This window comes from Cynara cardunculus (assembly GCF_001531365.2).
Source record: "Cynara cardunculus var. scolymus isolate 2C chromosome LG 5, CcrdV1, whole genome shotgun sequence".
NCBI classification, from domain to species: domain Eukaryota; kingdom Viridiplantae; phylum Streptophyta; class Magnoliopsida; order Asterales; family Asteraceae; genus Cynara; species Cynara cardunculus.
The window spans coordinates 5985371-6011932 of NC_037532.1; the positions used below are offsets into that span (position 1 = coordinate 5985371).

At 32.1% G+C, this 26562-nt stretch overlaps 3 protein-coding genes across 4 annotated transcripts; 1 reads left to right on the forward strand and 2 right to left on the reverse strand.

Moving 5' to 3' along the window:
• Positions 1-1752: 1752 nt before the first annotated feature.
• LOC112512702 (F-box/kelch-repeat protein At1g57790-like) lies at positions 1753-5426 on the reverse strand. Of its 2 annotated transcripts, none has more exons than XM_025118804.1 (3): positions 5115-5426; positions 2684-3799; positions 1753-2117 (listed from the first exon to the last, which is right to left on the reverse strand). In XM_025118804.1, the coding sequence occupies exons 1-2, from the start codon at positions 5144-5146 to the stop codon at positions 2692-2694; spliced, it is 1140 nt and encodes a 379-aa protein (XP_024974572.1). In that variant the 5' UTR covers positions 5147-5426; the 3' UTR covers positions 1753-2117; positions 2684-2691. The 2 variants fall into 2 exon arrangements, with proteins under 2 accessions (XP_024974572.1, XP_024974571.1); XM_025118803.1 differs by having other exon boundaries at positions 1753-2122; positions 5115-5423.
• A 7538-nt stretch (positions 5427-12964) lies between these two features.
• LOC112512044 (uncharacterized protein At3g28850) lies at positions 12965-14120 on the reverse strand. The gene has a single exon (XM_025117834.1). The coding sequence runs from the start codon at positions 14118-14120 to the stop codon at positions 12969-12971; it is 1152 nt and encodes a 383-aa protein (XP_024973602.1). The 3' UTR covers positions 12965-12968.
• Positions 14121-24707: 10587 nt separating this feature from the next.
• Positions 24708-25571, forward strand: LOC112512264. Its single transcript, XM_025118142.1, has one exon. It carries the CDS (start codon positions 24708-24710, stop codon positions 25569-25571), a length of 864 nt encoding a protein of 287 aa, XP_024973910.1.
• Positions 25572-26562: the final 991 nt, after the last annotated feature.

The following is a 26562-nucleotide window of genomic DNA, read 5'->3' on the forward strand; positions in this document are numbered from 1 at the left end:
TTCCAATATGTCATCTATGTTCTTGACAGGTTTCCAAGAATTCTGCCTTTATTAATGTTCTTTTGACAACCGTGGGAATTCAGGTCAGCTTACACACGTCAACTAATCCCCGAGCGACCACAAACGACGTGGAGTAATCGCAAATGAACCTCTATGGCCGCAACAAACGGATTCCTCTAGGCCTTAAGCCCTTAACCAGTGTGTGTGTGTGGGGGGGGGGGGTTACCTTTAGTATCGTTTTGTTTTAACCCACTAGAGTTTCCGCTGTTTATTTAGGTAACTCAACAATAAATAACAACTTATTTTTACTTCCATCTTTTATATTGTTTTTCTGCTTTAAAATCCACGTGCTTTTAAAATGATTTTGTATTGATCTTTGAAAATTGAATTTGAATGACTTGATGGTTTTCAAAAGTAGAATAACTTTATAGGCCGTTTACCAAACACTTATCCGGTAAGTACTTACTAGGTAACTTACCTTATCGGATGAACATGTCAAGGATCGAGAATCTTACCCTGGAAAAGCGATGGTAAGGATCGAGAGTCTTACCTGTTAAGTGAGGGTAACTATTCTTACCCGTTAGCGCTTTACCGGGTAAATTGTTATATACGATCTTGTTTTGATGGACTAGAATCTTATCCGGTAAGGTAAGTGAGAGTGTTGACTCTTACCTGTACGCACTTATCGGGTAAGCGTTTGGGTAAATGGTGTTTAAAGGACTTCCATTGTACCAATTCCACGACTATCTTGGAAGAGGTAAAATTGTGTTTCAATGACATGTGGGTGGTATTTGAAGCCAAACTCTAGATCTGTCATTCATTCTGCAAGAATGTCCATCTTCTTACATGGAGAACTTTAGAAAACCTTGCGTTATACCAGCCATGCACCAAGTTTCCCGAGTTAACCACCACATCTCTCATCCTGAACAAAGTCTATGCAAGCGGTCGACGACGGTTGGGCACAACTTTGGATTTGAATCAGATTCCGGATCAATCTATATTGATTGATTGCCTCCATTATGTTGTTGCTAGCAAATACCAGTGGAATACCCCATTCAAGAATTGTTTTGGACCCAATCTATAGAAATCAATAGAAAAGGCAAATCTCTTATGATACACCAAATCCGACTCGGTTATTATTTGATACGAACCGCGAGAGCAGTACCAAATTGAGACAAACTTTGAATACTAAAATATGACCTCAAAATATCAGGTGTCAAAGTCGACCAACAAGATGATAGGGGATACCTTCATCATTGAGAGGGAATCAACCTGAATCACCAGTGAATTCCCCTAAATGACCGCTCAATCGGCACAAAGAGAGCTAGGATGCACCTGATCATCCCCTTTATGCTTTGCATGAACATTTTTCAATTGTGTAGTAGACATCGGTATAAATTCAGCAAATCATGCTATCACCATCTATAAATTCAGCAAATCTGTAAACCAAGTCAAACAAACCTAATATATCTTATCCAAACGTATCGTGGGTAAGATGTACGCAGAATGAAGGTTTCCGACAAAACCCACGATAGATTCGGCAAACCTGTAGCAACTAGTAACTACCAATTTTACCATCAAACTTACTGCAATTACTAGAAATATCAAGCCAACCCAGTAAATCTCAGTATCTCGCATAGTGTAAGGTAAGAGGGGTAAGATGACTTGAGACTTTTCCTCTATCCAAAAGGTAAAGACGTTGTTTTCATGAAAACCTCCGGCTCACAAAACAAAAATTAAAAGAAAATGGTTGCCATGGATTTAGTGGTGTATTTATTATGGGATTAGTAACATGATGGTAAAGAGAGTTGGCACCAAATGCATTATGCTTTAATTTGCATCCTAATCACTATGTTCTAAATTAAACAAACAATTGCATGAATCATTAGGAATAGATTATTTATCTTAACTTGCCTATTACATAATTTACTATCTATTAGTAAACCTGCAACCTTTGCTTGGGTTTTAATTTGATCCCCTAAAAATACATAATTTTTTATGTTATTTCCACAATATATTTGATGTTTATTGAGGTTTAAAGATACCGAAAGCGAACTTCTGGTGATTTTTATTCAGAAGTACAACATTCCCGGATGGATCATGATTCGTCTAAAACGCTGCACTGAAGAAGAAAGACAGTTTTAGTACAGAATGGTGAAGCAAAGAACCTTAGTTTTATCAAAAAAATGAAACCAAACGAACCCAGTATATCGCATCCGGAGATGGGGTCTGTGGGTGGCATGTACGCAATTCTAACCTCTGTCCCAGAGAGTAGAACGGTTGGTTTATTAACAAGGGTAAATTGCATGAAAATATAACCTACTTCGTTCTAATTCCTATCTTAGCAACATATTTTCAAAACATTGAAGTCCATGGGTAACCGGTTCAAGTATTAACCGGTCAACATGCTGACATGGCGTATGATGTGGCATACAACTCGGTATTATTTGTTGATGTGGTTGTGCGGCTGGATCACCTCCTTTTCAGGGAAAGCTAATGCTTGTCGGTATTTTGTGATTTTTTTCGTACACCAGGTCAACATGGTAACCGATTAATTACTTAATTATTTGAGATAAGATGTCAAAATGAAGGTTTTGAAAGTAAGTTACCCAAATAGAAATCATAACAAAGTACGTTACATTTTCATGCAATTTTCTTTATTAACAAATCGGTGAAAATTTACCTGCTTCACTAGTCTTCCCAGTTGAATGTTGAAACATCTTCAGGTGGTTCGACCCAGATGCTCTCGAATGGATCTTGTTCTCCCCAATCATGACACTGCTTCCGCGGGTAGTATCTATGGTGATCTAAAGAGTATGATATGCATCGTTTGCCATAAAAACGAACTTTAGAGAAATAAACGCTATTCCTCATCATTCCAAGAAGATCAGTTCTTGCATGGGACGACAGAAAACTAGCAAATAGCGTCACACCTTCAAGGGTTTTCATTTCGACCCACTCTTTGTTAGCCTGATCCAGCTTATAAATAATCGGGTTTTCACTGTAACAAGTATAGATAACGAAGATATCTCCCCTATGCTCGGCCATAAACTTTCCCTTCCACCAATTTTTCACAAAAAAGTTATCAGGACACCTGGGTGGAGGCACGATACGGATAGTCCATGTGAGTTCCTGTGGATCGTAAACTCCCAGCCAGCCGGTTAGACTCAAACAATAGAAAAGCCCATTGCAGAAAACAAGCTTATTCCAGATACTGCTAACAAATGGCAACCGATTGTGGTAATTAACAGTAGTCCACGCTGTTGCTCCTGGATGGCAAGTGCTGATAGCAACAACGGTAGGACTAACATGCTTAACAGTAAAAACGATGCAGTTAGGAGATTTAGGAGAGGTAGAAAACGCCACTATTTGATAGGTCATCTCGAATCTTGGCAATTTGATCATTTCTCGTGTAAAGGGGTTAAAAAATAGCACGCGTTGTGTTCTTGGTTTGTAAAGCAGCAACCAACCGTCTTTATTGTAACAAATCCTGCAGCCGTGTAACTCTGGCAATTCAAGAGAGTATGTTTTGCGTTGAGAAGGATCGTAGAACTCAAAACGGTGACCGAGTTTGGGGAAGTACATAAGCCATGGTGGCTTGTTTACCACTCTGACTGATAGGGCAACTGAGAACCATTGTTTGCAAACTGCAGAAGTGCGAATGTTGTCCTTTAAAGTTAATTGGGAAATTATAAATTCAAGGAGTTCGACTGGAAGGAAAGACCACGCCTCCTGCTCCTCCTGCTCGATATTTCCCTTTGTTGAAACTCTTGTATCATCTTTAAATGTTACTGCTAACCTATCAAACACAAAATTATCTAAAAGAGTCACGTATACATAAAAAAATTCGACCTGTATCATCTTTAAGTTTCTTCACTCCCCTGATATCATACAAATACGTTTTTGAATCTTTTAAACTGCATCCTAGGATGCACATGACCGGTGCTTGGGTGCCACAATTTAGAAAGAAAAAGAAACCAAGTTGCGTGTAGCTTACGTACATATATGTCGAATAAAATGAGTAACTTGACAAAAAAAGAACAAGCATAGAAGCATTTAAAATCATACTACAATAATCCATGGAACTGCTTACATTATAAATCTAACAAATAATCACTGGAAATAGAAGACTGGCAATCACAATAATTAGTTAAAAGTAAATCAAGTCATCATCACTGTTAATAAAAATATGGTCTTTACTTTGATTCATCGTTTTAAGGTTATAAAGAAATAGAACACATGCATATCTGAAGAGTATTGGGTGCACACAGATATATTACAATTGAGTCAAATTTAATGTACCACATCAATTGAAGTGTGTTAGAAATCAATCATCTAGGGTTCAAGAAATCAAACCAGCTGCATCCAAAGTTTTAGGTTTCTAATACCTACTTCATCTACTAAATTTACAAAGGTAAAAATGGAGTGGAATCTGATAAAAGTTAGAGATTCATCGTGTAATTACATTATTAAATCAATGTACCAAAACCATTAAAGACTGAACATTATGAAGCTACGAATGCACACAAACTCAGACCCCTGATTTATGATCAACAAGAGAATTCAAGAATTTATAAGTTCGAAAGCACAATCCTCTTGTCTATAGTTGATTATCTCCATCACACCCAGCAGAAAACCTCTGTAAACCTAAAATCCTCGACATCTCTTACTAAGCCCACAAGCCCCATCAAACAACAAGTCGTGTATATCTAATTTGGAGCAAAAACCTAAACCTTTTTCTTAGAAACCCTAAACCCTAAAATTGTGAAGCTTATAAATTTCAACAATCCAAACAGATTGTCTAACAAATGCATATACAATCAAATCAAATGAATAATAAACGAAATGCACCCAGCATCCAACGATTCAATTGAATTACGAAAAACCATCAACTACCTACACACCAGACTGAATTTTTCAAATTCAGGTTACTTTGGTGCAAATTCACTTGTGAAACACAGATATCATAGCTGAATTGTAAAGATAAACATCGATCTCGTATTTACAACCCTAAATAACCAAAATTTATGAAGACCTAAAGTACAATTAGAAAGGAAAATCAAAACATGAAACAAATCGATCGTAATTGACTTGAATTCGTTCAAGAAACTTACAATTTGAGTCTCCTTCTCTTCCTTCCGGCCATAACCACAACCAGATTAAGCTTCTCCCACCACTTTGTGTGTGTTAGTGAGTGAGAGAGAGAGAGAGAGAGAGAGAGAGAGAGAGAGAAAGGATACGTTGAAACGATGATGAGAAAGACGGTTGTCACAACGTGAGTGCAGCTTTGTGTGCTAGTATAACACGTGTAAATAACAGAGTTATCTGATGTGACGCCGACCACTGGTAGTTTGTGAAGCCAACCAATGAGATCTGAGTGTTAGAGTCGTTTGTTGACGTGGCAAGTTTTGATTAGATCGGAATTTGGTAGTTGAAAGACATGCGGTGGAGCTCTGGTGTGTGTGAGTCCGAAACTAGATCTGCGTGGGAATCACAACGTTTTCGGTGGTCATTTGTGTGATTAGCTTTTTAGCTTTTAGTTTTCTTTTCCTTAAACCTTTAAATAAAGGAGTACCTCACTCAATGATTATTTCAATAAGTGTATTTGACAAGTGTTGAATGGTTTGATGTATAATTATTAAGTGGTCAGAATAATTAAAAAACTCTCATTATATAGTATAAAATGAAATATAATTGTTTGGTAATTGTGTACAATGAAATTAGGGCTCTTAATAGTTAAGAGAGATTCATGATACAAAATTATTCAGAGGGTTTTAAAACCATTAAGAGGCAAAAAAAAATTGCAAACCAAGATTTGCCTCTTAACGGCTCAGAGGTTGCCTCTTAATGTAACTATTAAAAGATAAACAAACAACGCCTCACCCAAATTGACCTCTTTCCCAATTTCTTTCACAATATTTATTTTGAACCTAGTGAAACACCAAAAAAACTTAAACACAGATATGCAATCGCGACGGTCAAATATGCAATTGTGACAGCTCGGTCTGCAATTGCGACGATAAACTGGTTGAATTTGACTTTTTTTTGTCTTTTAGCTAGGTCTGCAATATGGGTATTACGGATATAGTAACATATGTGTCAACCTGAGAGAGAAATGGTAAATAGGCCAATTTTGAATTAGAGGAAATGGTCATTTGAGCTAATTTATCTAAGTCGGCGGTTTTTTTAAAAGATGTTAAAGTGTGAAATTTTATTTCAATTCTGATTAATAAGAGGTGGTGTTAAAATCTGAAATCTTATTTCATTTCTGATTAATAATAGGTGGTGTTGAAGTCTGAAATCTGAATCTATAAAAATTATTTGTTTTTGTAAATTGACAAACATCTAAAATCTGAAATTTGAATCAATAGTTTGTTTTTGTAAAATCAGCTACGAATATTTTGCAAAATTCTCTTGATTTTGATAAAATTTCTATTGATGAAATTCATCTCAACAATTGTTTAACAGATGGAACATAGTAAGAACTTTTTGGATACCTTTCAGACTTCTTATGCTATAGGAAATGCGGCCGGTGAATTTGTTTGTGAAAAGATCGATACTTTTGATAGATGATAGATCGCCGATAGAAGTTCTTATTTCACATTAATCTTCTAAGCTAACATATACCTACAGACATTGCACACACACACACACACACACACATATATATATATATACAGGGTCGACCCTGGCCATGTGCAGTCCGTGCGGTCGCACAGGGCATCAAAGCCTAAAGGGGCATCAAGTTGTCATTTATTACTAGTTTTGGGTTTAATAATTTGGGAATTGAACAATTGAGCTTTAACTATAAAAACAGACCCAATGCCTAGTAGTGATGAATACTGAATGCACATCGTTGGAAAAAGTTGGAAAAGTTTTTGTTTGTATAAAGTTGTCTGTATGAATTTATTTGTTTGTATAAGTTGGAAATTTTTTTTGTTTGAGAGAGTTTTTTCGCAGATGTAAGGACCCTTTTTTTAGTTGGAAGGGACGTGTTTGGGAAAAAAAAATTGGCTTTCTATATAAAACTCCCCCTAAAAGCTTATTGGATAAGTCACTTTCTATATCATTAAGTCACTATGAAACAGTCATGCATAGTTGAGCGAATAAGCTGTTAGTTCCATTAAACTTATTAAGTTGCTAACAGATAAGCCTTTAGTCTTTAGTCTTTAGTCATTAGACATGTAACTTTTGAGTTTAACTTTTTGCTTGCTATGACAGTAACTTGAATGTAATTTACTATCTTAGTTAAAAACTAATTGTAATTTTCCTTATCTTTTAAATCTCTTATATTGAAATAAAGTTTTTATTTTGTTAATTTTAATTTGGAAAAGGGAAAACTGGAAAAGAAGGAAGCACGATCTTAATCCAGGATTTATCATTTTATCATTTATATTTTCTATTCGAGGTTATGGTTTTTATGCTCCCCTCATTGTATTTTTTTTATTATAATTAATAAAAATCAACATGGAAATGAGATACTTAGCTTAAATAAGTTCTAAACTCTTAAAAAATCGCATGTTTAGTTGGCTTTAAAAAATAGGGTTAGGGGCATATTTTATTATTTTTGCACAGGACATCAAAAATCTTAGGACCGGTCCTGTGTATATATATATATATATATATATATATATATATATATAGAGAGAGAGAGAGAGAGAGAGAGAGAAAGGTGGGGGCGTGCATTTCATATGGGTGATGAAAGGACTTGGCGTCCCTGGCGGAGAAAGAAGCAATAACCAAAGAGAATAAGAGAAAAAGGGAATTAAGATATTAGTTAACCTCTTATTTATTCAGATCCTATTAAGTGATAAGAGACTTTGAAAAAAAAGAAACAAAACAAACAGTCTGAATTACAGATCGTCTAAACGAATCAAATATAAGTGATAATTAAAAGCAAAAAACAAAAAAGGCCTAACAAAAATACTGAATATTGTGATAAAAGTAAAAAGTAAGGTTATATTATTTATTGGAAAGAAATTAAAAATATTTGAAAATGCATGTATGAATCAACTTAACAAATTATTTATGTGTATATTTTTAAATTTTTTTTTTTAATAATTCACATTTTAATCTTTTTTAACCTCTTGTTCTGATTTTTTTCAGGATATTTCACTTTTTTATTTAAACATCTTACAATTATGTTATTTTTATAAATAACTGAGTTAATGAATGAACAAATCTTCAACCTTCATGTAGAATTTATACTCCCTCTATTCTGTCTCGGAATTATAGGCATTTTCATTAGTTAGGGGTTGTTTACCTAGGTGGCGTTTGTTTTTTAAGAGGTGCTGAAGTCTGAATTCAATTATGATATTTAATGGGTGGTGTTGAAGTCTGAAATCTAAATCAGTCAACACTATCGCCTACTTATCAAGTAAGATTTTATTCATTAAAACGCATCGTATGCAACAATTTATCMCGGTAAGCGCTAACCATGGTAAGAGTCATCGTCCTCACTTACCGGGTAAGACTCTCGATTATTGCATTTGCTCTTACCGAGTAAGATTATTAGTCCTTGTCATATTCATTCGGTAAAACAAAGTGACTTGATAAGCGTTTAATCGGGTAAGCGTTTGGTAAACGACCCCTTAAGGGCTGTTTGGATCATGGCAATTTGGTGGAATTGAAAGGAGTTGGAATGTCCAATCCTTTGACCAAATTCCAAATATGATGTTTGGTTCACATATTATAAGCGAAKAAATCCTTTCAATTCCTACAAATTCATTCGGTCACCGATTTCACAATTCCACTTGATGTACCAAGGATTTCAAATTCCTTTCCTACGAATTCCTTAGCCCTCATTCAAATTTCATATACTAGTAATATAAGTGAACAATTTCAAATTTTATCTGATGTTAATAATGTAATTTGGTTTAATGGTAATTTTAATTTTTTTTTTTAAATGACGAAAAAATCATAAAAGGTCATTTGTTGATATTTAATTTCCGATTCCAAAGTTGAATTTCGTGAACCAAACAAAAAAAATTCCAATTCTGTTAAGAATTCAATTCCAATTCCATGCAACCAAACGCAATCACAAGTCATGGTCAAATTCCATCAGATTCCATTCCATTCCTTCAAAGTCAAATTCATTTGATGAATTCCAATTCCATTAAATTCCATTCTACGAACCAAACGCCCCCTTAGTTTCCATTTTCTCATTCTACCCTCAATTATGAGATGGAGAACGTTTGTCTATCTATTATTAAGAGTAAAAATGTCATTTAGTTACTTAAAAAGTGTAATAGTTATACATTCCTAAAATCGTGTCATTTTCATCGTACGACAATTATTTTGGGATGGTGGAGTAATTAAACGAGTTGATTTAAATTAGAAAACAATTTTTTTTAAGAAGGTAAAAAGTGAACGTTAAGAAAGTGTTCATATGTTTCCTTCAAAAAAAAAAAGTGTTCATATGTGAATCAGTGAAAATTCTGAAAAAAATCTATTTGAAGATGTATATGTGAACCAACATTATAGATTATTCGTATGGATTATCATATGCATCTTCAAATGTATTTTTTCAATGATTTACATATGAACTTGTCCTTGACATTTCTTTCTTACCTTTTCACGATATTTAACATTTTTATTTGAACATGTTACTGTTAAATAGAAGACTGTGTAGTATAAATACATTCTTAATGTAAATATGAAATACACCTTTCATAGGTAATATCAGTTTTTCTTTATGAAGTTTCTAGATTATACTGGTAAGACGGACATAACTGTAATGGATATTGAGAGGACTAATAGTCGAACCAGATTTTAACAAACTTGAAAAAGCTTATCCACGATAACCTTTGTTTTGTTATTAATACAATTAAAACCCAATTAAAATTGAATTCCCGTTCCGGTTCTCGTTCCCAAACCAACACATCGTCAAATGCTATTCAGCTAGATGTGCCTGAAACCAATTGTGCTGTCATATAACGTGAAGAAAAAAGATTGAAAACGACTATCGACGATATCTAGTTTTTAATTCCATAATGGATATGATACTATTACATTTTATGATACCACAAGTTTAGTAAAAACTTGATGGACCATTTTACCCTCGTAAAAGCTTATAAATATGTGTCTGATTGGTTTGAGTTTGGCTCCAAAGATCAAAAGTACTTGGAGGTCTCATGTTCAAATCTAAAAATCCCCTTGTGGCCACGGAGGTCCAAATGCGGTGATTCCGGGCTATCTGCATAGCATGTGGTCGCTCTGGGATTAGTCGGCTCGCATAGCGGGTTGGACATCCAGGTTAATCAAAAAAATGGTGAATTTTTTCCTTCATGCTTGAAATTCAATTCTACATCTCTCATAGAGAAAAATTGCAAAGAAAATAAAAAGACCGCGATACTTATTATGTATCAATGTAAGGGGTCGTTTACTAAATACTTATTTCATAAGTGTTTACCGGATAAATTTCCTTATCAGATGAACATGAGAAAGACCAATAATCCTACCGGGTAAGAGCAATGAAAAGGATGGAGAGTCTTACCCGGTAAGTAAGGATGACGACTCTTATCCAGGTAAACACTTACCCAATAACTTGTTGCATTAGATATGTTTTGATGTATTAAAATCTTACGCATCAAAATAAATTATAGTGTTGACTCATATCAGTAAGCACTTACCAGGTAAGCATTTAGGTAAACAGCCCAACTTCAAAAGAAAATTATTTGATACCCTGTTATTAAATATAATGGCATCATCATCATCTAACTCTAAATCAGATATTTCATTGTATATTAGTAGATGAACATGGATAACAGTCGCATTATATAAATGATGCACAGTCATAAGATGTTTTGTAATATGATACAGTTTTCCGAACAAATTGCATCTAAACTAAACGTATTTTCATACAACTGTCATTTTATAAAACACACTTTCAAAAGTCGCGAGTAAATTGGTTTATTTTGAAGAACATATTTTCAAAACATTGAAAATCTAAATATTTTTAAATTATAAACCTTTAAATAATTTTTTTCTACTGTAATCGCTTTAAAATGTCTTTTGAAAATATGTTTTTCAAAATGACAATCAAATGGAAGAATGTGTCTTTTAGACGTAGTTTGCTCTTTCTGTTAAGACTTAAGACTAAGGTGCTTTTTACTAAATGTTTATTCGGGTAAACGCTTACCAAGTCACTTTACTTTACCGGATGAATATGACAAAGACTAAAAATCTGACCCGGTAAAAACGAAGACAAGAATCGAGAGTCTTACCCGGTAAGTGAGGACTAAGACTCTTACCATGGTTAGCGCTTACCGAGATAAATTGTTGCATACGATGCGTTTTAGTGAATAAAATCTTACCCGATAAATAAACGATAGTGTTGAATTTTACCGGGTAAGTGTTTAGGTAAACGGCCCCTAACTGTTTGTGAACAATAACTGGTAACCAACTCCGTTTGTTTCAAGTTAACATAAATCATTCATTTGTCATGGATTTCGTTTGACTCTAGTCATAATTATGAATCAGTCGAACAGAATGTCTCGAGTTATCCTTTTTTCCAATTTTTGCTTATAAGTTATAACTCATTCCCGTATCTAGATGTATATTTGAAAACCACCTTTTTGAGTTCAAAGGTCGAAATAGAATAATTCTACCAAGGACCGGGTATATGAATATTATAATCTGTATATAAATAATTAATAAGTTTAGGAATAAAACAAATATATAAATATTATCATGGACCAGGCACACAAATAGATCTCGATCTGACTACAACCCTATTAAGCAACGAATGATTTTGAACAAAAATTGTCAATTCCTCAATTACATGCAACGGTTTATTTTATTTGGAGTAAATTATGATTCACGTCTGTGTGGTTTATTAATAATTTGATTTGTGTTTTATAAATTACAATTTTTGTTTTTATGGTTTATAATTTATAGATATTTTCGTCTCTAGAAATTCCTACATTTTTAAGTACAAGGGGACTAAAACAATACAGAATTATAGACCACAAAACAACAATAATTTGTGAATCATAAGAATGTACTACTGATCATAGGGACAAAAACCTCAATTTCTAAATCACAGGGACAAAAATCATGATTTTTATCAAACCATATGGATGAAAAACCTAATTTACTCTTAGGAATTACTGACTAGTTTGTAGTAACCGTGAGATCTAATTTCAACCATAAATCAATAGATAAACTAGGAAATTTATAATTTTGGTAATTTTGAATTAAAATTTAATACAAGGACATTTTAGGTATTCTCTCTCATCTCTCCTCTCTTCTCTCTCCGTCCTCCGGTGATACCACTGTGATACCTAAAAATATTGACTTTGTTAAACAAAAGACACAGTGTGATACCCAAGCATATATAAGATGCATTGTGATACCACTGTGTTACATCTCCGATCGACCACACAAACGACCTCAGAGTGATACTCAAGCACATATATTCATGATGCATTGTGATACCATTGTGGTATCACCGGAGGACGGGGAGAGAAGAGATGAGAGTTTTAAAATACCTAAAATGTCCTAACATTAAATTTTAATTCAAAATTATCAAAATTATAAATTTTCTAATTTATCAATTGATTTGTGGTTGAGATTGGATCTCACGATTACCACAAACTAATTAGTTCTCGTTTGATTAGACTCATATATGCTAGAAGAATGATTGAATGACAATATAGTCAAAATAAATAAAAGAACATAAAAACAATAAAACAATACGTGATTATAGAACAGAATCAAGACAACTTGGTCTACGATTTAGGTTGCAAAAATGACACATAATTACATATGATTTTACACATGATTTCAATTATACATAACAATAAAAAGCTATATTTAGACCCAAAGAACGAAAGAAAGCCATATTACACTTAAAAAACGAAATAATATATTGATTATCATCAATAAGAATATCATGTTACTGATATTAAAATTTAACGTGATAAACACTTACAACTGATATTTTATAAAAAGAATAAAATAGAAATTCATAGAATTTCACAACAAATAGGGCATTGAACCAATCCATTCTCATTGCAACCTCTACACTTTAACGTCTTCTTTCCATCTCTACCCATCAACATACAACCCCCATTGCACACACTACACACAATAAAGTGCTCGCCGGCGCACCCCTTGCAACCGTGGGCCGCCGCCGGCGGAATCCCATCTAGTAAAATTCCCAATTTACCCTCCTCTTCTAACTTCACTATTTCATCACATCCACCTATCAATCTCCTTTTCACTAACACCACAGGCACCTTCACTTCTTTCTTCCCCATTAGCTTCCTCAATTCTTCCTTAAACCCTGAATCCATCGAAACATCGCGTTCGAACATCCGAATGCCGTGTGATTTGATGATCCTGCGGACGGTGTTGCAATCCTCGAAAGTTTTACGAATTCCTCTTAACGTGGTGGTGTAAATCACCACAGCATTGGCGGCCGAACCGCCAAGCGGGGATTTTTTCTCGTATAGCTCCAGAATCGAATTTGAATCAATGAAGTTTCTTGATTTTTGGGTTGCGGGTGTTCCCGGAACCGTTTGCGTGATCTGTTCTTTCTTGAATGAACCCACATGATTGGGATCAAACAGCGGTCCAAGATTCCTTCTTCGCAACAAAATCAAACCGGAATCAACAGGAGAACCACGGGATTTCACACAATTAGGACTACCCTTTTTCGAAATTCTTAAATTTGGGGGTAATGATGAAGCTTTTAAGACTCTAGTTTTTGGACTGTTATTCTCCTTGCCGGAAAACTTCTGCAACATCTTTGGAGAACCCATCTGATTCAAGAACTTTAATGGAGTTTTGGCATCAATTTCTGCAAACCCACCAAGAAATCTAGCGCTTTTGTCCGGCGGAATCAAAACCGGTACGAGTTCTTGAAGATCCTCCATTAGCTCCCAAGCATTAATGATCTCCGGCGGCCCCAGTTCCTCCTTGATAGACCTACATGACGGATATACCTTCTCCGGCGGCCGTGGTGGTGGTGGTTGATCATGGTCAAGTTTCAGAGCACCGTAAGTGGAAGAAGTGAGTGAAACAACATGGTTGATGTGATCTCCTCCGCCATTAGTGCCATAGAAAGCATCTCTCTTGCGATCTATCTTGATCTGTTTGGAAGATAAACACCCCATATGATCAGTGCGTGTTCTTGGTGTTGTGTGTGTGAATCTTCATAGGGATTATAAAACTCCGATTTGTTGTCGGATTGGAATGTCTGGATATATCTATATAAACCTAAAGTTCCCGTTTGTTCGTGTGTACGAAGTGAGAGTAACCGTTGCAGGATGTTGAACGGTCCAAATTTTCAAATCTGCAAAACATTCACTTTTGGCCCCTCATGTTTCCATATTGTTACATACTTTTATTTGGAAATTTAGTGGATTCATTATGGATAATTATGAGCTCAACTTTATGTCAAAAATAATGATATCAACTTCATGTCAAATGTAAAATCATGATTAAGACCCAAAGGTTAAACTAGGAGGTGACGTAATCAAATTCATGAAGAAATAAAAATCCTTTTTGTAATTATGGAAGTTTAAATACGGTGATTTTAGCTATCTGTAAAGCATATGATCGTTTTGGGATTAATCGACTCACATAATAGGTTGAATATCCAGGTTAATAAAAAAAGATCATCATAAGAGAATTTTACATCATCAAATGTTGGATTTTTAGAGGTTTTTCTTAGATTTCATAATTATACGACCTATTTTTTGGAATTTTTTTAATATAATTGGTTTTTTTTTATAAATTTTATATACTTAAACAAATTTATTTATTGTTATTAAATTAATTATATTTTAATAAAATAAATAAATAAATAATGCTAATTAAATTTACTAGAAAGGTACTCGCATAATTTAGCGAGATACATCTCGATTTTCATGTTTCAGTTTTTTTTGTCTCAGCCGATGTTATAAAAAATTGAAAAAAAATATTGATATATACCAAAATAACTTTAAATTTTTTTTTTTTTTGTGTATATCTTTAATTCAACTTTTTTGGTTTAATAATATATTTTTTTATAAAAATAATAATTAAGTATTTTGTTAGAACTCAATGATTATCTTAATTATATTTTAAATATTTTATATTTAAAATGAGATGTTTATCTTCTATTTGATTATATTTATCAGTAGTTAGTTACACAAATTCAAACATTAAGCTTTAATAAGTTGTACTTACGCAAAATTTACTTGTAATCTTGATTTTTTAAGTAATATACATCAATAAACAATACTTCAAGTATAAAAATGGTTTTTAAGAGTTCCTGTCAAATGTTTTATAATATAGTATAGATTATACATTTTTTGATATAATTACTATAAAAAAAATTAATTTTATACATGAATCTTGTATAATTTTTACAGATTATTTGGAAACCTAATTTTGTACATACTCTTATACAATTTCTACAAATTTCTTGATAACACATATTTATGTACATGCTTTTAATTTAAGTGGTTAGTTTTTTTTTAATAATAAGAATTTTATGTAAAACATATTGTACTGATAGATTTAAATGAAAATATTATAAAATAAAATTAATACATGATTAAAATAATAATATTTTCTCGATATAAATACATATATATTTTATACAAACCTTAATATATCAGGTTTTATAAACAAAAATATAAGTAATATAAAATCAAAACGGTAATATACAAATCTGGAGCATATAAGGGGTGCTCAAAAACCCGACCAACCCGATCAACCCAACCCAACACGAAATAACTCAACTCGAAGCAACCCGATGTCTAATCGAGTTGTAAAATTTTCAAACCGTAGGTATTGGGTTGATATTGAGTTGCAATTATTTGAACCCAACTCAACCCGATGAACCCGATGTCCTTTTATTTCTTGGATTTAATATGATCGTTAAATTTCTATTAATATATACATTAGACAATTACACTATCACATACGCTCTTCATATACACATATTTTCAATCTCCCCTTGGTATTCTCTACCTACCCACATGTGCCGGTTTCGGGTACTCACATCTCTATATAATTCATTTATATATATGTTCAGTAACTGTGAACATATATATGTAAATTCAGAAAACTAACTTAATGTGATATACGTAAGAAGTATAGACAAGTTGTATCAAATGGTTGATGATAAAAAAAAATATGAGTAGAAAAATAACATATTCAAAGTTAGAAGAATATTTTAATGTACCAAAGTATCAACCCGACCAACCCGTATGGGTCGGGTTGAGTTGCACCTTGGTTTGGGTTGGGGTGAGTTAAGATTTTTCAAACCGTAAGCATTGAATTAGATTATTCAAATGTCTTCAAACCGATCAGCCCAACCCATGAACACCCCTAGTATTCATCCTGAATAATACCGTGAGATTTTACTTAGATTTTGAAAAACTATTATTTTGTAAAAGATTTAATATTTTTTTAAATGACATTTAATATGTTGTCATAAATGGTCCTATTCCAAAATTTATTATTTATATATAAAAATAAAAATAAGTTATTAATTTAAGTAGCACTATTTTTTATATGTTACTCATCCCATCATATTCAAGTTGTTGGAATGTGTATATCAAAGTTAGTGAGTGTCAATTCATGTATTTTTTTTCGGGGTGGGCTAAATGCACCCCTATGCATTACTTAATGCACCCCTACCATGAATTTTTTCCTCACACACATCAACATCAATGTATGCTTTTTACATTCCCAATGCTTGAAATGACCTGATTCTGACATGAAAGGGGGTGCCATTAGCACTCCCCTTTTTTTCCTATAAAATTTGACATTGAAAACAAAACATCACAATCCAAATTTAATTAAACATCAATAAATTATTATTCCAACTCTTTGAAGACAAAAATGTCTATTTTCCTTGGTCAACTCCATCATGACTTATGCAAACCATGGATTTTAGAGTTATGCCTCATAAATGGAAATGCATACTACATCACAAAATATCATAGATGAGATTAAAATATCATCAATTATTTAATTAAATGAATTTTGAGACGGAATTCTTTTGAGGGAAGGATAATGTGATAACCGGTTATTCGGTTTATAAATTTCAGTGTTGTTTTTGAATTAAGGTGGAAGGTTGAGGGGTTTTGTTGTGTTTTTATGTTTAAAATAATTTTTCTAAACTCTTCTACTGCCTAATTGATTTTTATACATTTTTTTATGAGATAATCCTAATATCTCATTGGGATGGTGAGTTTTTGGAGTCGAGAAAAAGATAATCGAAGAAGGAAAACTTATAGATTTGATTTTGTGATTAAAGTGCTTGGAGAATTGTTGCTATATATCATCTTATCTTCATCTACGTAAATCACAAGGTGAGTTATTTACAACTTTCCTTATTTGGTAATTTGAGAAATAGAACCGTATGGTTCTCTATATGAGATGTCTATAAAATTGTTTTTGGATGCTATAATTAGCATGATTGTGAGTTTTTGATATGTTTATATCATGTGATGGAATAAGGGTGTCATATCAAGGAAATGTGTACTTTGGGTTATAAGGGTGACATATCGAGAAGAAGTGTATACCAGGATAAGGGTGACATAATCATTGAGCTATAAAATCGGAGTTTTTGATCAAAATGTTATATGTTATCACATGCGATAACTTACGATTGTTGCATCTATGTGATGCGATGACTTAAAGTTATCGCATTCTATTGATACGATGAATAGTTGTTATCGCATTTTTCTAATACGAGGAGTATGTTATGATGCGGCAAGATTGGTTTATCGCACCTATGTGATGCGATGAGTTGGGGTCCTCGCACCAGTGTGATGCGAGAAAATGGGGTTGTCTCACCCATGTAATACGAGAAATTTATATACTTTTTTATATGATGCGATAAGTTTACTCATAATGTTTTATCAAGCTATTTGGCTAGTTTGTGCGATAAACGAGTTTGTTATTATCAAAATGATGTATGATTGTTATTATTATTATTATAAATATGAGTTCATAAATGTGATTTGGTGATTATTCGCCTTGTAATAGCATCAAAGAGATTTATCGCTATACCTCAAGTTCTAACCCTTATTTTGTATTTTGAAAATGTGCATTACAGGTCGTGTTCAATCAAAAGCTAAGAGGAAAGGAAAATTGTGAAGTATTATATATGCTTGCATGGAGTATTTGGCTATAGCATATTCTTCTTTTATATCTGAATATTTGTCATGTATTTCAGTGTTGTACAAAGATTTTGTGGAAAAAAATATTAGTTATTTTGTAATATAGCTTTTATAAAATATTGAGATCAAATGTGTAAATTATATTTCTTGATATATGAAAATATATGTTTATATACAAATATGATATTGTGGTGTTATTAAAACACATAATATGTAACTATGAGGATATAAAATGTAAATACTAAAAATAACTTGCACGTATTATAATATTTAATAATATAAGATTAATTCAAAAAATATTCAATATTGGGTTCTTTTTGAACGTATTCACGAGACGATTATAATTATATAATTTTAAAAAACGTATTTTTTCATATATTTTAGTTAATATACGATTATATATGTTAATATAATAAAAGTGTAAATAAAAAATAAAAAAATAAATTAACCTAGATATCCAACCCGTTATACGAACCGACTAATCTCAGGACGACCATCTGCTTTGCAGATAGCTCGAAGTCATCGCATTTGAACCTCCGTGGCCACAAGGAAATTTTTATTCCTCCTTAAATTTGAACATGAGACCTCCAGGTACTTTTGACATTTGGAGCCAAGCTCAAACCAATCAGACACCACCCTTGTTGTTTTCTTTATTTCTTTTTATATTTTAATATCACAATTATAATAATTCTCTTATAATTATTTTTGGTTCAAAATAAAGTATATTTATGCATGTGAAAATTATATAATTGTTAGGTCAAAATACAGATAAGTAAATATCAAGGAAAAATTAAGGTTCCGTTTGATTTATAAGAATACAATGAATTTGGGAGGATTTGGATTTTGATGTCAGATTCATTTCACGTCTACTCATATATACTTGTATGCTTACACTATAAAATTAGACAAAACTTTTTTAATTAAAACTTCCTATTTTGTCCTCATAAATATATAATTTTTTAATTGATTTTATTTATTAAAAATGAAAAAAAAAACATAATTTAATTTGTTTGGTTGGCGATGCTAAATTGACAAAGGTTCCCAATTAGTTGGGGTTGGTACCTGTTAGCTTGGAATTATTCTTTTCCAACTTTTATTTTTTCATATAAAACTTATTATTAATAGCTTACCAGGTTCATTTTGATATTTTGCACATCTCTTTTTTATATTACAAATAATATTATAAAAAGCTTTTTTTTAACATAATACAATTTATTTCTTTTAAATATTCAAAATTTCTAAAACTGTAAAAACCTTTGTCAAGATTGATTCTATTATTAAAATATTTCATACATTTAATAAAATATTATTTTTACTTACTGGTGGATAGAGAATCAAGAAATGTCTCGTGGTCATAATTTTTGTAGAGTTCTCTAAATTTTAAGAATGTCACACACTCTTTCAATAATTTGGAGACTAAAAAGAACCGGTCCAAATCAACAAAGTCTATATTTTCTTTTCTTTTTTTAGAAAATTTATTGAAGATGTTTTAATAAGGTTGTGTTTGGAAAACTAGCTGATTACTAATAAGTTAGCTGATAACTGATAAGTTAGCTAATGAACAAATTATGATAGGCAAAAACTAGTTTATAAGCATATAAAATAGTCATCTTGAAATGATTAAAAATGACTTATTGAAAATATTTCATAATATGATTCAAATAAATTTATAATAATATAATATGTTTATTAATAAAAAAACAAGATAGTAAATAAATAATTAAATAATATAATATGTTAATTGAGAAAAAAAATTAAAATTGTCTATTATATGTATACTATAAATTTTGAATTTGTTAAAACAAATTTTAGAAAAAATCTACATTGATCTATGATTTTAAATAATTAATACGTACAATATGAATAACAATAAAACTTGTCAGCCTCACATATCCTAGTTAATTAATATTTTTAAATATAATTAATAATTAAGTTAATATTTATTTTAATTATTTATTAGTTATATAAACATTTAGTGAATTTTTATATTTGCATTTTGAGTCTAAAAATATTGAATAACAATCACTAAAATAATTGACATAGTTAATAACATAATTGTTGCGGAATAAAAAGAGATTAAGAATCTGTTCTAACAATCGATCCGCATTGATAGATGCACATCCTTTGATGTCGACTTCTCTTCGAGTTACCGAACTGTTTTTAGCTACACACCAAGCTGATTTAATCCAAAAGATTCTAAGTACTAATCTTAAAGGGTAGATACAGAATCATCAAGAAAAGCATCGGTGACCCAAGAGCATAATGTACTCGATTCCGAATTAAAGATGATATACCAAAGAAAGCTACGAGAACCATCACAACGAAAAGGTTTTATGTTTGTAAGTCTTGTTAGAGATTTTCCGTTTGTTAATTTCAGGGCTTTATAAAATTAAGTGACGTGTTTGTACTCGTCTAGACACCCATAGTCGTAATAGAAAAATAAAAACAAGCTTTACCAGGATTTTGTAACAGCAAAGGAGTATAAAAACCCATAAAGCACAACAGATATATCATATAACAGTGTTTCCAACAACTGCAAACAAAAATATCGGTCATGGAGTGGATCAAAACATGTAATTTTCTAATACATGTTAAAGTAGGGTGGATTAAACAATTTTTTGTTTAATTTAAAAAAAAAGATATAACTGATGTATTAAATATGATTAAAAATATGCTACTTACGAGATAATCGAATATATTTTTAAGAACATGATTATGTATGTTGTAAATGTTTGAATACATTACGACCTTGTTTGTTTTTTCAAAATTACCTTTTAGTAAATCCAAAGTCTGATTCGTTCAGACGTTTGGGTATTAAGAGTGTTTGTTTCGTTTATAAAATAAGAGCTTAAAAGCTTTCAATGTCCTTTGAAATTTTAAGTGGTAAACACATATCTTAATACCTCTTAATTCTAATCCTCCATCTATCAAAGGTTCATAATTTAGGGTTGGAAGAAATCTGTAAGCAAAAACTATTTATCTTTTATATTTTTGCACAAGTTTGATTCAGATTTCAGACGTAAAACAAACAATCTTAATGATCCAGATTTCAGACGTAAAAACAAACAATCTTAATGATCCAGATTTCAGACTTCAAGATCAACTCTTATAAATCAGAAGTAAAATCAGACTTCAACACCTCTTAAAAAAACAAACGTCACCTACACATCATCTTTGACTCGTTTTTTATCAACTCATATTTTAATTTGACCTGTTATGGTTAAAACTGTACTCGATTCAACATATTTCAAACTACATGGACGTAAATTTGTGACATTTATCATGTTTTGTTATAAGTTGAAAAACGTTTATGTACATTTGACGTGACACACACGTTTAAATTGACGTTACGGACCCTACATTTCCATAAGTGAAATAATTAATTTAAGAAAGGTTATTCATACCAACCATTTGAACTTTTCACATTTATGTAGCACAAGGTTTTTAACCAAACCTTGAAATTCAGATTTCATATTATTTTCCAATATAATCCGTACGATGGACTTATAGGCCATATACCAAACACTTACTCGATAAGTGCTTATCGGTAAAATTTAACACTATTATTTATTTACCTGGTAAGATTTTAGTCCACCAAAACGACATCGTATGCAACAATTTACATGGTAAGCCTTACCATGGTAAGAGTCGTCGCCCTTACTTACCGGGTAAGACTCTTGGTCCTTGTCTCGCTCTTACCGGATAAGATTCTTGGTCTTTATCATATTCATACGGTGACGTAATGTTACTTGGTAAGTGTTTACTTGAGTAAGTGTTTGGTAAACGGCCCCTTAATGTCAAAAATATCTTATAACAATCATCAAAAGAAAATAAATAATAACGAGTCGAAAATACTTAAAATAGTAACATATTTTAAATAAATTCTCATTTAATTCCTTAAACGTTTTTCACGCAAAATTATTATTATTATTTTTTAAATTTCACACATTTTATATAATTTAGTTACATCATTTTATTCACATAGTAATAGAAGTTTAAATATATTACTTAAAATAGACAGTATTTTGTGTGTGTTCAGTTGACAAAGAAACATGATGAGTTTGTCTAAATAAAAGAGAAGAGAGATCAGGTTCGATCCTCCCTACTATCTCAGCCGTTAAATGAACCAAAAAAACAGCTCTTCATATTGGTGTTTTTAAAGACGAGTTTCATGTGGGGCCGGTTAAACCTGCCGGTTAAAATACACAATAAATATTGTCTAAATTGAATAAAGAAAATACGTTTGCTAAAATGAAAATTCGTTTAAAAAATATTGTTAAATCATCACCAACAGATTCTCTATAATTTCTCTAATATAAAAAACAAAAAATTGAAATCTCTGAAACTTTATATTTAACTCCAACAGATTTTCTATAATTTCTCTTAAATAAAGAACAAAAAGTTGAAATCTGTAGAAACATTACATTCAATTCGAACAGATTCTTTATTTTTAAAATTTCAACATTATTTATAATATTAAAATATTTTATAATTTTACGATCTCAAAATATTTTAAAAAAATATTATATAAAATAATAATAACTCCATTTCATCGGTAGAAATGAATAACAAAATAATATATTTTTCTTTAGGCCAAATTTTAAATAATTCTTTAAAATTACAGTTTTTTGCTGTCTTAGAGAACAATATAAAAACTCTGTTAAAACAAAATAAAAAAATAATTTTCTATAATTTGAGGAATCTATTAAATATATTCAATATTTAAATATTACTTTTGATTAGAAAAATTACATCTATTTTGAAACGTCGTTGTGTTTATTTTAAGATTAAATTTATATAAAAATATAACGAATGCAAATTCAAAGTAGTGGAAAACCTCTCTCCAAATTATATAAAAAGAATATTTAATATTAAAATATTGAAATTATACCTTTATTTTCTGAGTCCAAATTGGTAAAAGTAAATCAAACGTTCAAAACTCGTCAAAGTATATACTTGACTTTTTATGGTTTTCAAAATAGATTGTATATGAATTTGTTAAATAATTATTTTAATAAAAGTTTTTCTAATCATATTAAAATTATAAAATTTAAAAATAAAGATAAAAAACTGTTCAAACCAATAACAATTGAAACAGTCAGTTTATACCATGTTACGTCAAAAGTATAATATGAGAGGTAAATCAATTGTATAGTGATTCGTTAGTGGGTGATTTAAAAACACGGTATCCACCAATAGCCTAAATTAATTATAAAATCTCCAGCAGAGTCTCATGTACCTGTTCAACTGATTTTCAACAGGTATACATTTTTTTGGGTTTGTGAAAGTTTGATTCATTAAACTTTGAGGGGTGCCCCAGGATGTTAAAAGATACAAGAGACTACAACTAAAAAAACCAAAAAAGTTTTTCGAAATTAACCAAAAAACCAACAAAAATCTCTCGATATCAACTGAAAAATCTTTCAAAATTATTGAATCAACCACATAAGTTAAGGAATCCCAGGAAACGGTAAAATCTGGCTAAAAAACACATCGGGTAACTTTGCAGGTTTGTGAACCACCTTAAAAATGCACCCTGTAGACAAAAAATTTGGCTCCGCCCTTGTCTTACAGTGTAGAAAACTGTCAGACTCGAACTAACACCTGTTTTGACAAGTATATCATCCTGAAACCATCTAATATTATACCAAGCTTTCAACAAAAGAGTGTTGATGAATCAACAACCCATGTTATCTCATCTTCAAGTTTTTAATGTTTTAGGTTGTTTATCAAACACTTACAGGGTAAGTGTTTACCGACAATGGTCACCACTCTCATTAAGTAACATTTTTGATCACCAAAATGGATTTTTGGTAAACATCTTTTACATGGTAACTCGATAACGTTTACCGGGGTTAACAATTTTCTCTCTCATTTACCGGATAAGATTATTGGTCTTTACTATTCCTTGTAAAATTCTCAAACTTTATCATACTCACCCGATAAGATAAGCAATACTTAATAAACACTTAACCGATAAGCATATAGTAAATGACCCGTTAACCATTTTATTTTGCTATAGAGGCTGCTTGGCAATTGTTGAATGATTTGGTGTAAAATGATTAAGTGGTCAGAATGATTAAGAGACTTTGATTATATAATACAAAATGAAATATAATTGTTTGGTAATTGTATACAATGAAATTAGGGCTCTTAATGGTTAAGGGAGATCTATGATACAAAATCATTCGGATGATTTTAGTACTATTAAGAGACAGACTTTTTTATTGTCAAACAAGATTCACCTCTTAACAATTCAGAGATTATTTTTTAATTGAACTATTAAGAGATAAACAAACAACCTTTGTAGGGTTTATGTTATAGAAAATTTTAATTTGCATTTTTTATTAATTAAAAAGTCAAAAGCCGAACATATTCATATATTTTAAGAACCATAATTCCGAATGATGAGCAATGCCGTTGTAACAACTTGTTCCCTATGCATTAATACTTGTACGAAAGTCATCACATGGAAAGGAGGAGAGACCCCTAAAACCCCTCTTTATAATTTCTTCCATTTGGGATTCTCTCTCTAAATTCAAACACAGATTTGTGAAATCAGGAAATTGTGAACCCAGAATGCCACAGGTTGATACAGAAACAATAGTTCCGGTAGGAGGCGCCGGCGATCGGAAGATCGGGTCCGAGACGCTGGAGGACGGGGAATACAAGGCGGAGGTAGATCCTGATATTCCGGACAGCTCTCAATTCGTTCCACCGGAGTCATTTTGGCTATCCAAAGACTCTGAATTCGACTGGTTTGATCGTAATGCTTTCTTAGAGCGAAAGGAATCAACGAAGGCGTCGAATTCGAAGAATTTGAATCCGAATGTAAATCCAACCTACTCTCATTCCAACTCGCAGCGTTTTTCTGTGAACTTGAAATCAAAAGCCGCGATTCTCGGTTTGCCGAAGACGCAGAGGAATACTCACGTTGAATCAAAGTACAGGCAGTGTAAACCGGCGAACATACGGCTGTTTCCAAAACGATCGAGTTCCGGCGGAAGGGCGCCAGGAGCTGTACCGGTGACGGAACCGTCTTCTCCGAAGGTATCGTGTATAGGAAGAGTCAGATCGAAGAGGTGCCGCAGCCGCAGGAGGTCATCTGTTGCGGCTACTCGGTCGGAGAAACCTGTAGCTGTAATTCAACCAGAAAAGACCAGTAAAGGACAAAAAAAGGGTATTATCTCTCGTATAACGTCGTTATTCCGCTCCGAAGGTTCCCGCCGGAGAAAAAACAACAAATCGTCGGTGAAATTGAACGAACACTTAGAAAAGTCCGCCTCAAGAAGGAGCAGCGTCACAGTAAAACCGGTCAACAGTGAACCAGCAACACCGTCAGCTCCACCTGCTTTAGGAGGCATGAATCGATTCGCTTCCGGCCGCCGTTCAGAGTCCTGGACCGATAATATCGACATCGCCGGCCGCCGATCGACGAGTTAATAGCCACGTTGACGACGTGGGGACAGGCTGGGAACCCACCGTTGACTACCGTGGAAGTTTGTTTAGCTGACGTGGCACATGGAAAAATGAATTTTTGCGTTTCGTCAAACGTAGACCGGTTTTTACGGTTCGTTTATTCTCTTTTCTGTTGGGTTTGATTTTGGGCTAATCTTTTTTCCGGAGTTAAATTAATTAATTTAATGTATTTCTAAAATACAGTTTATAGTTTAATGGGTAAATAATAAAAACGTCAAAATACTTTTATATTTTACTGAAACAAATTCTTTTATCAATATATATTCATAATTATAATATTTTTAAATTATTAACAAACCGATTAATATTTTTTACAAAATCGTCATTACAAGAATACGAATTTACGAGAGTAACTCTTATTAAAAATATACAAGTATAATGACGTTTTTAATCTGTTTTGCCTGATTTATTTATTACTCTGGAAAAATGACTGGTCTCATGACAACGATGTTTGATTGTGTGTTTTTATTTGGTTTGAAGAGTGTAAATTATAAACTACTATTGTATATATATGTATTGTTTTATGTAATAATAATAGCATACATAGTGTACGTTTGTTGGAGTAGTGTTTTAAAAACCACTTGAACGAAGTTAAACCGGACCGTTTTTGGCAATTTGAGCGGTATGACAATCCAGTCTAGTTTGAAAAATAGCTAAACCGCTTGGTTTGGTCGGTTTTGCAGCTTGAACACATTTTTGAGCGGTTTGGACTGAACCGACCATCAAAATACATATGTTTTGTTTTCATGTTGTTGACTCAACTGTTATGAGCTTTCACTTCTAAATTGTCTGCGTTTCCGAAACCAGCAAAATTTTCGAAATCCGCCATAAATTAAAATCCAAAATTTCAGATCGCCTTTCAACTTGCTTAATGATTGTTCAAAATTCAAACTATTGTGGTGGACTTAATTTAACTTCTTTCAACTTGTCAATAATTTTTTATTTTTGAGATAAA

Coding starts and splice junctions, on each gene's coding strand:
- LOC112512044 (XM_025117834.1), bottom strand. CDS start 14,120: ATGGGGTGTTTATCTTCCAAACAGATCAAGATAGATCGCAAGAGAGAT.
- LOC112512702 (XM_025118804.1), bottom strand. CDS start 5,146: ATGGCCGGAAGGAAGAGAAGGAGACTCAAATT. Junction 3,800..5,114: donor AAGAGAAGGAGACTCAAATT/GTAAGTTTCTTG, acceptor TGTGTTTGATAG/GTTAGCAGTAACATTTAAAG.
- LOC112512264 (XM_025118142.1), top strand. CDS start 24,708: ATGCCACAGGTTGATACAGAAACAATAGTTCCGGTAGGAGGCGCCGGC.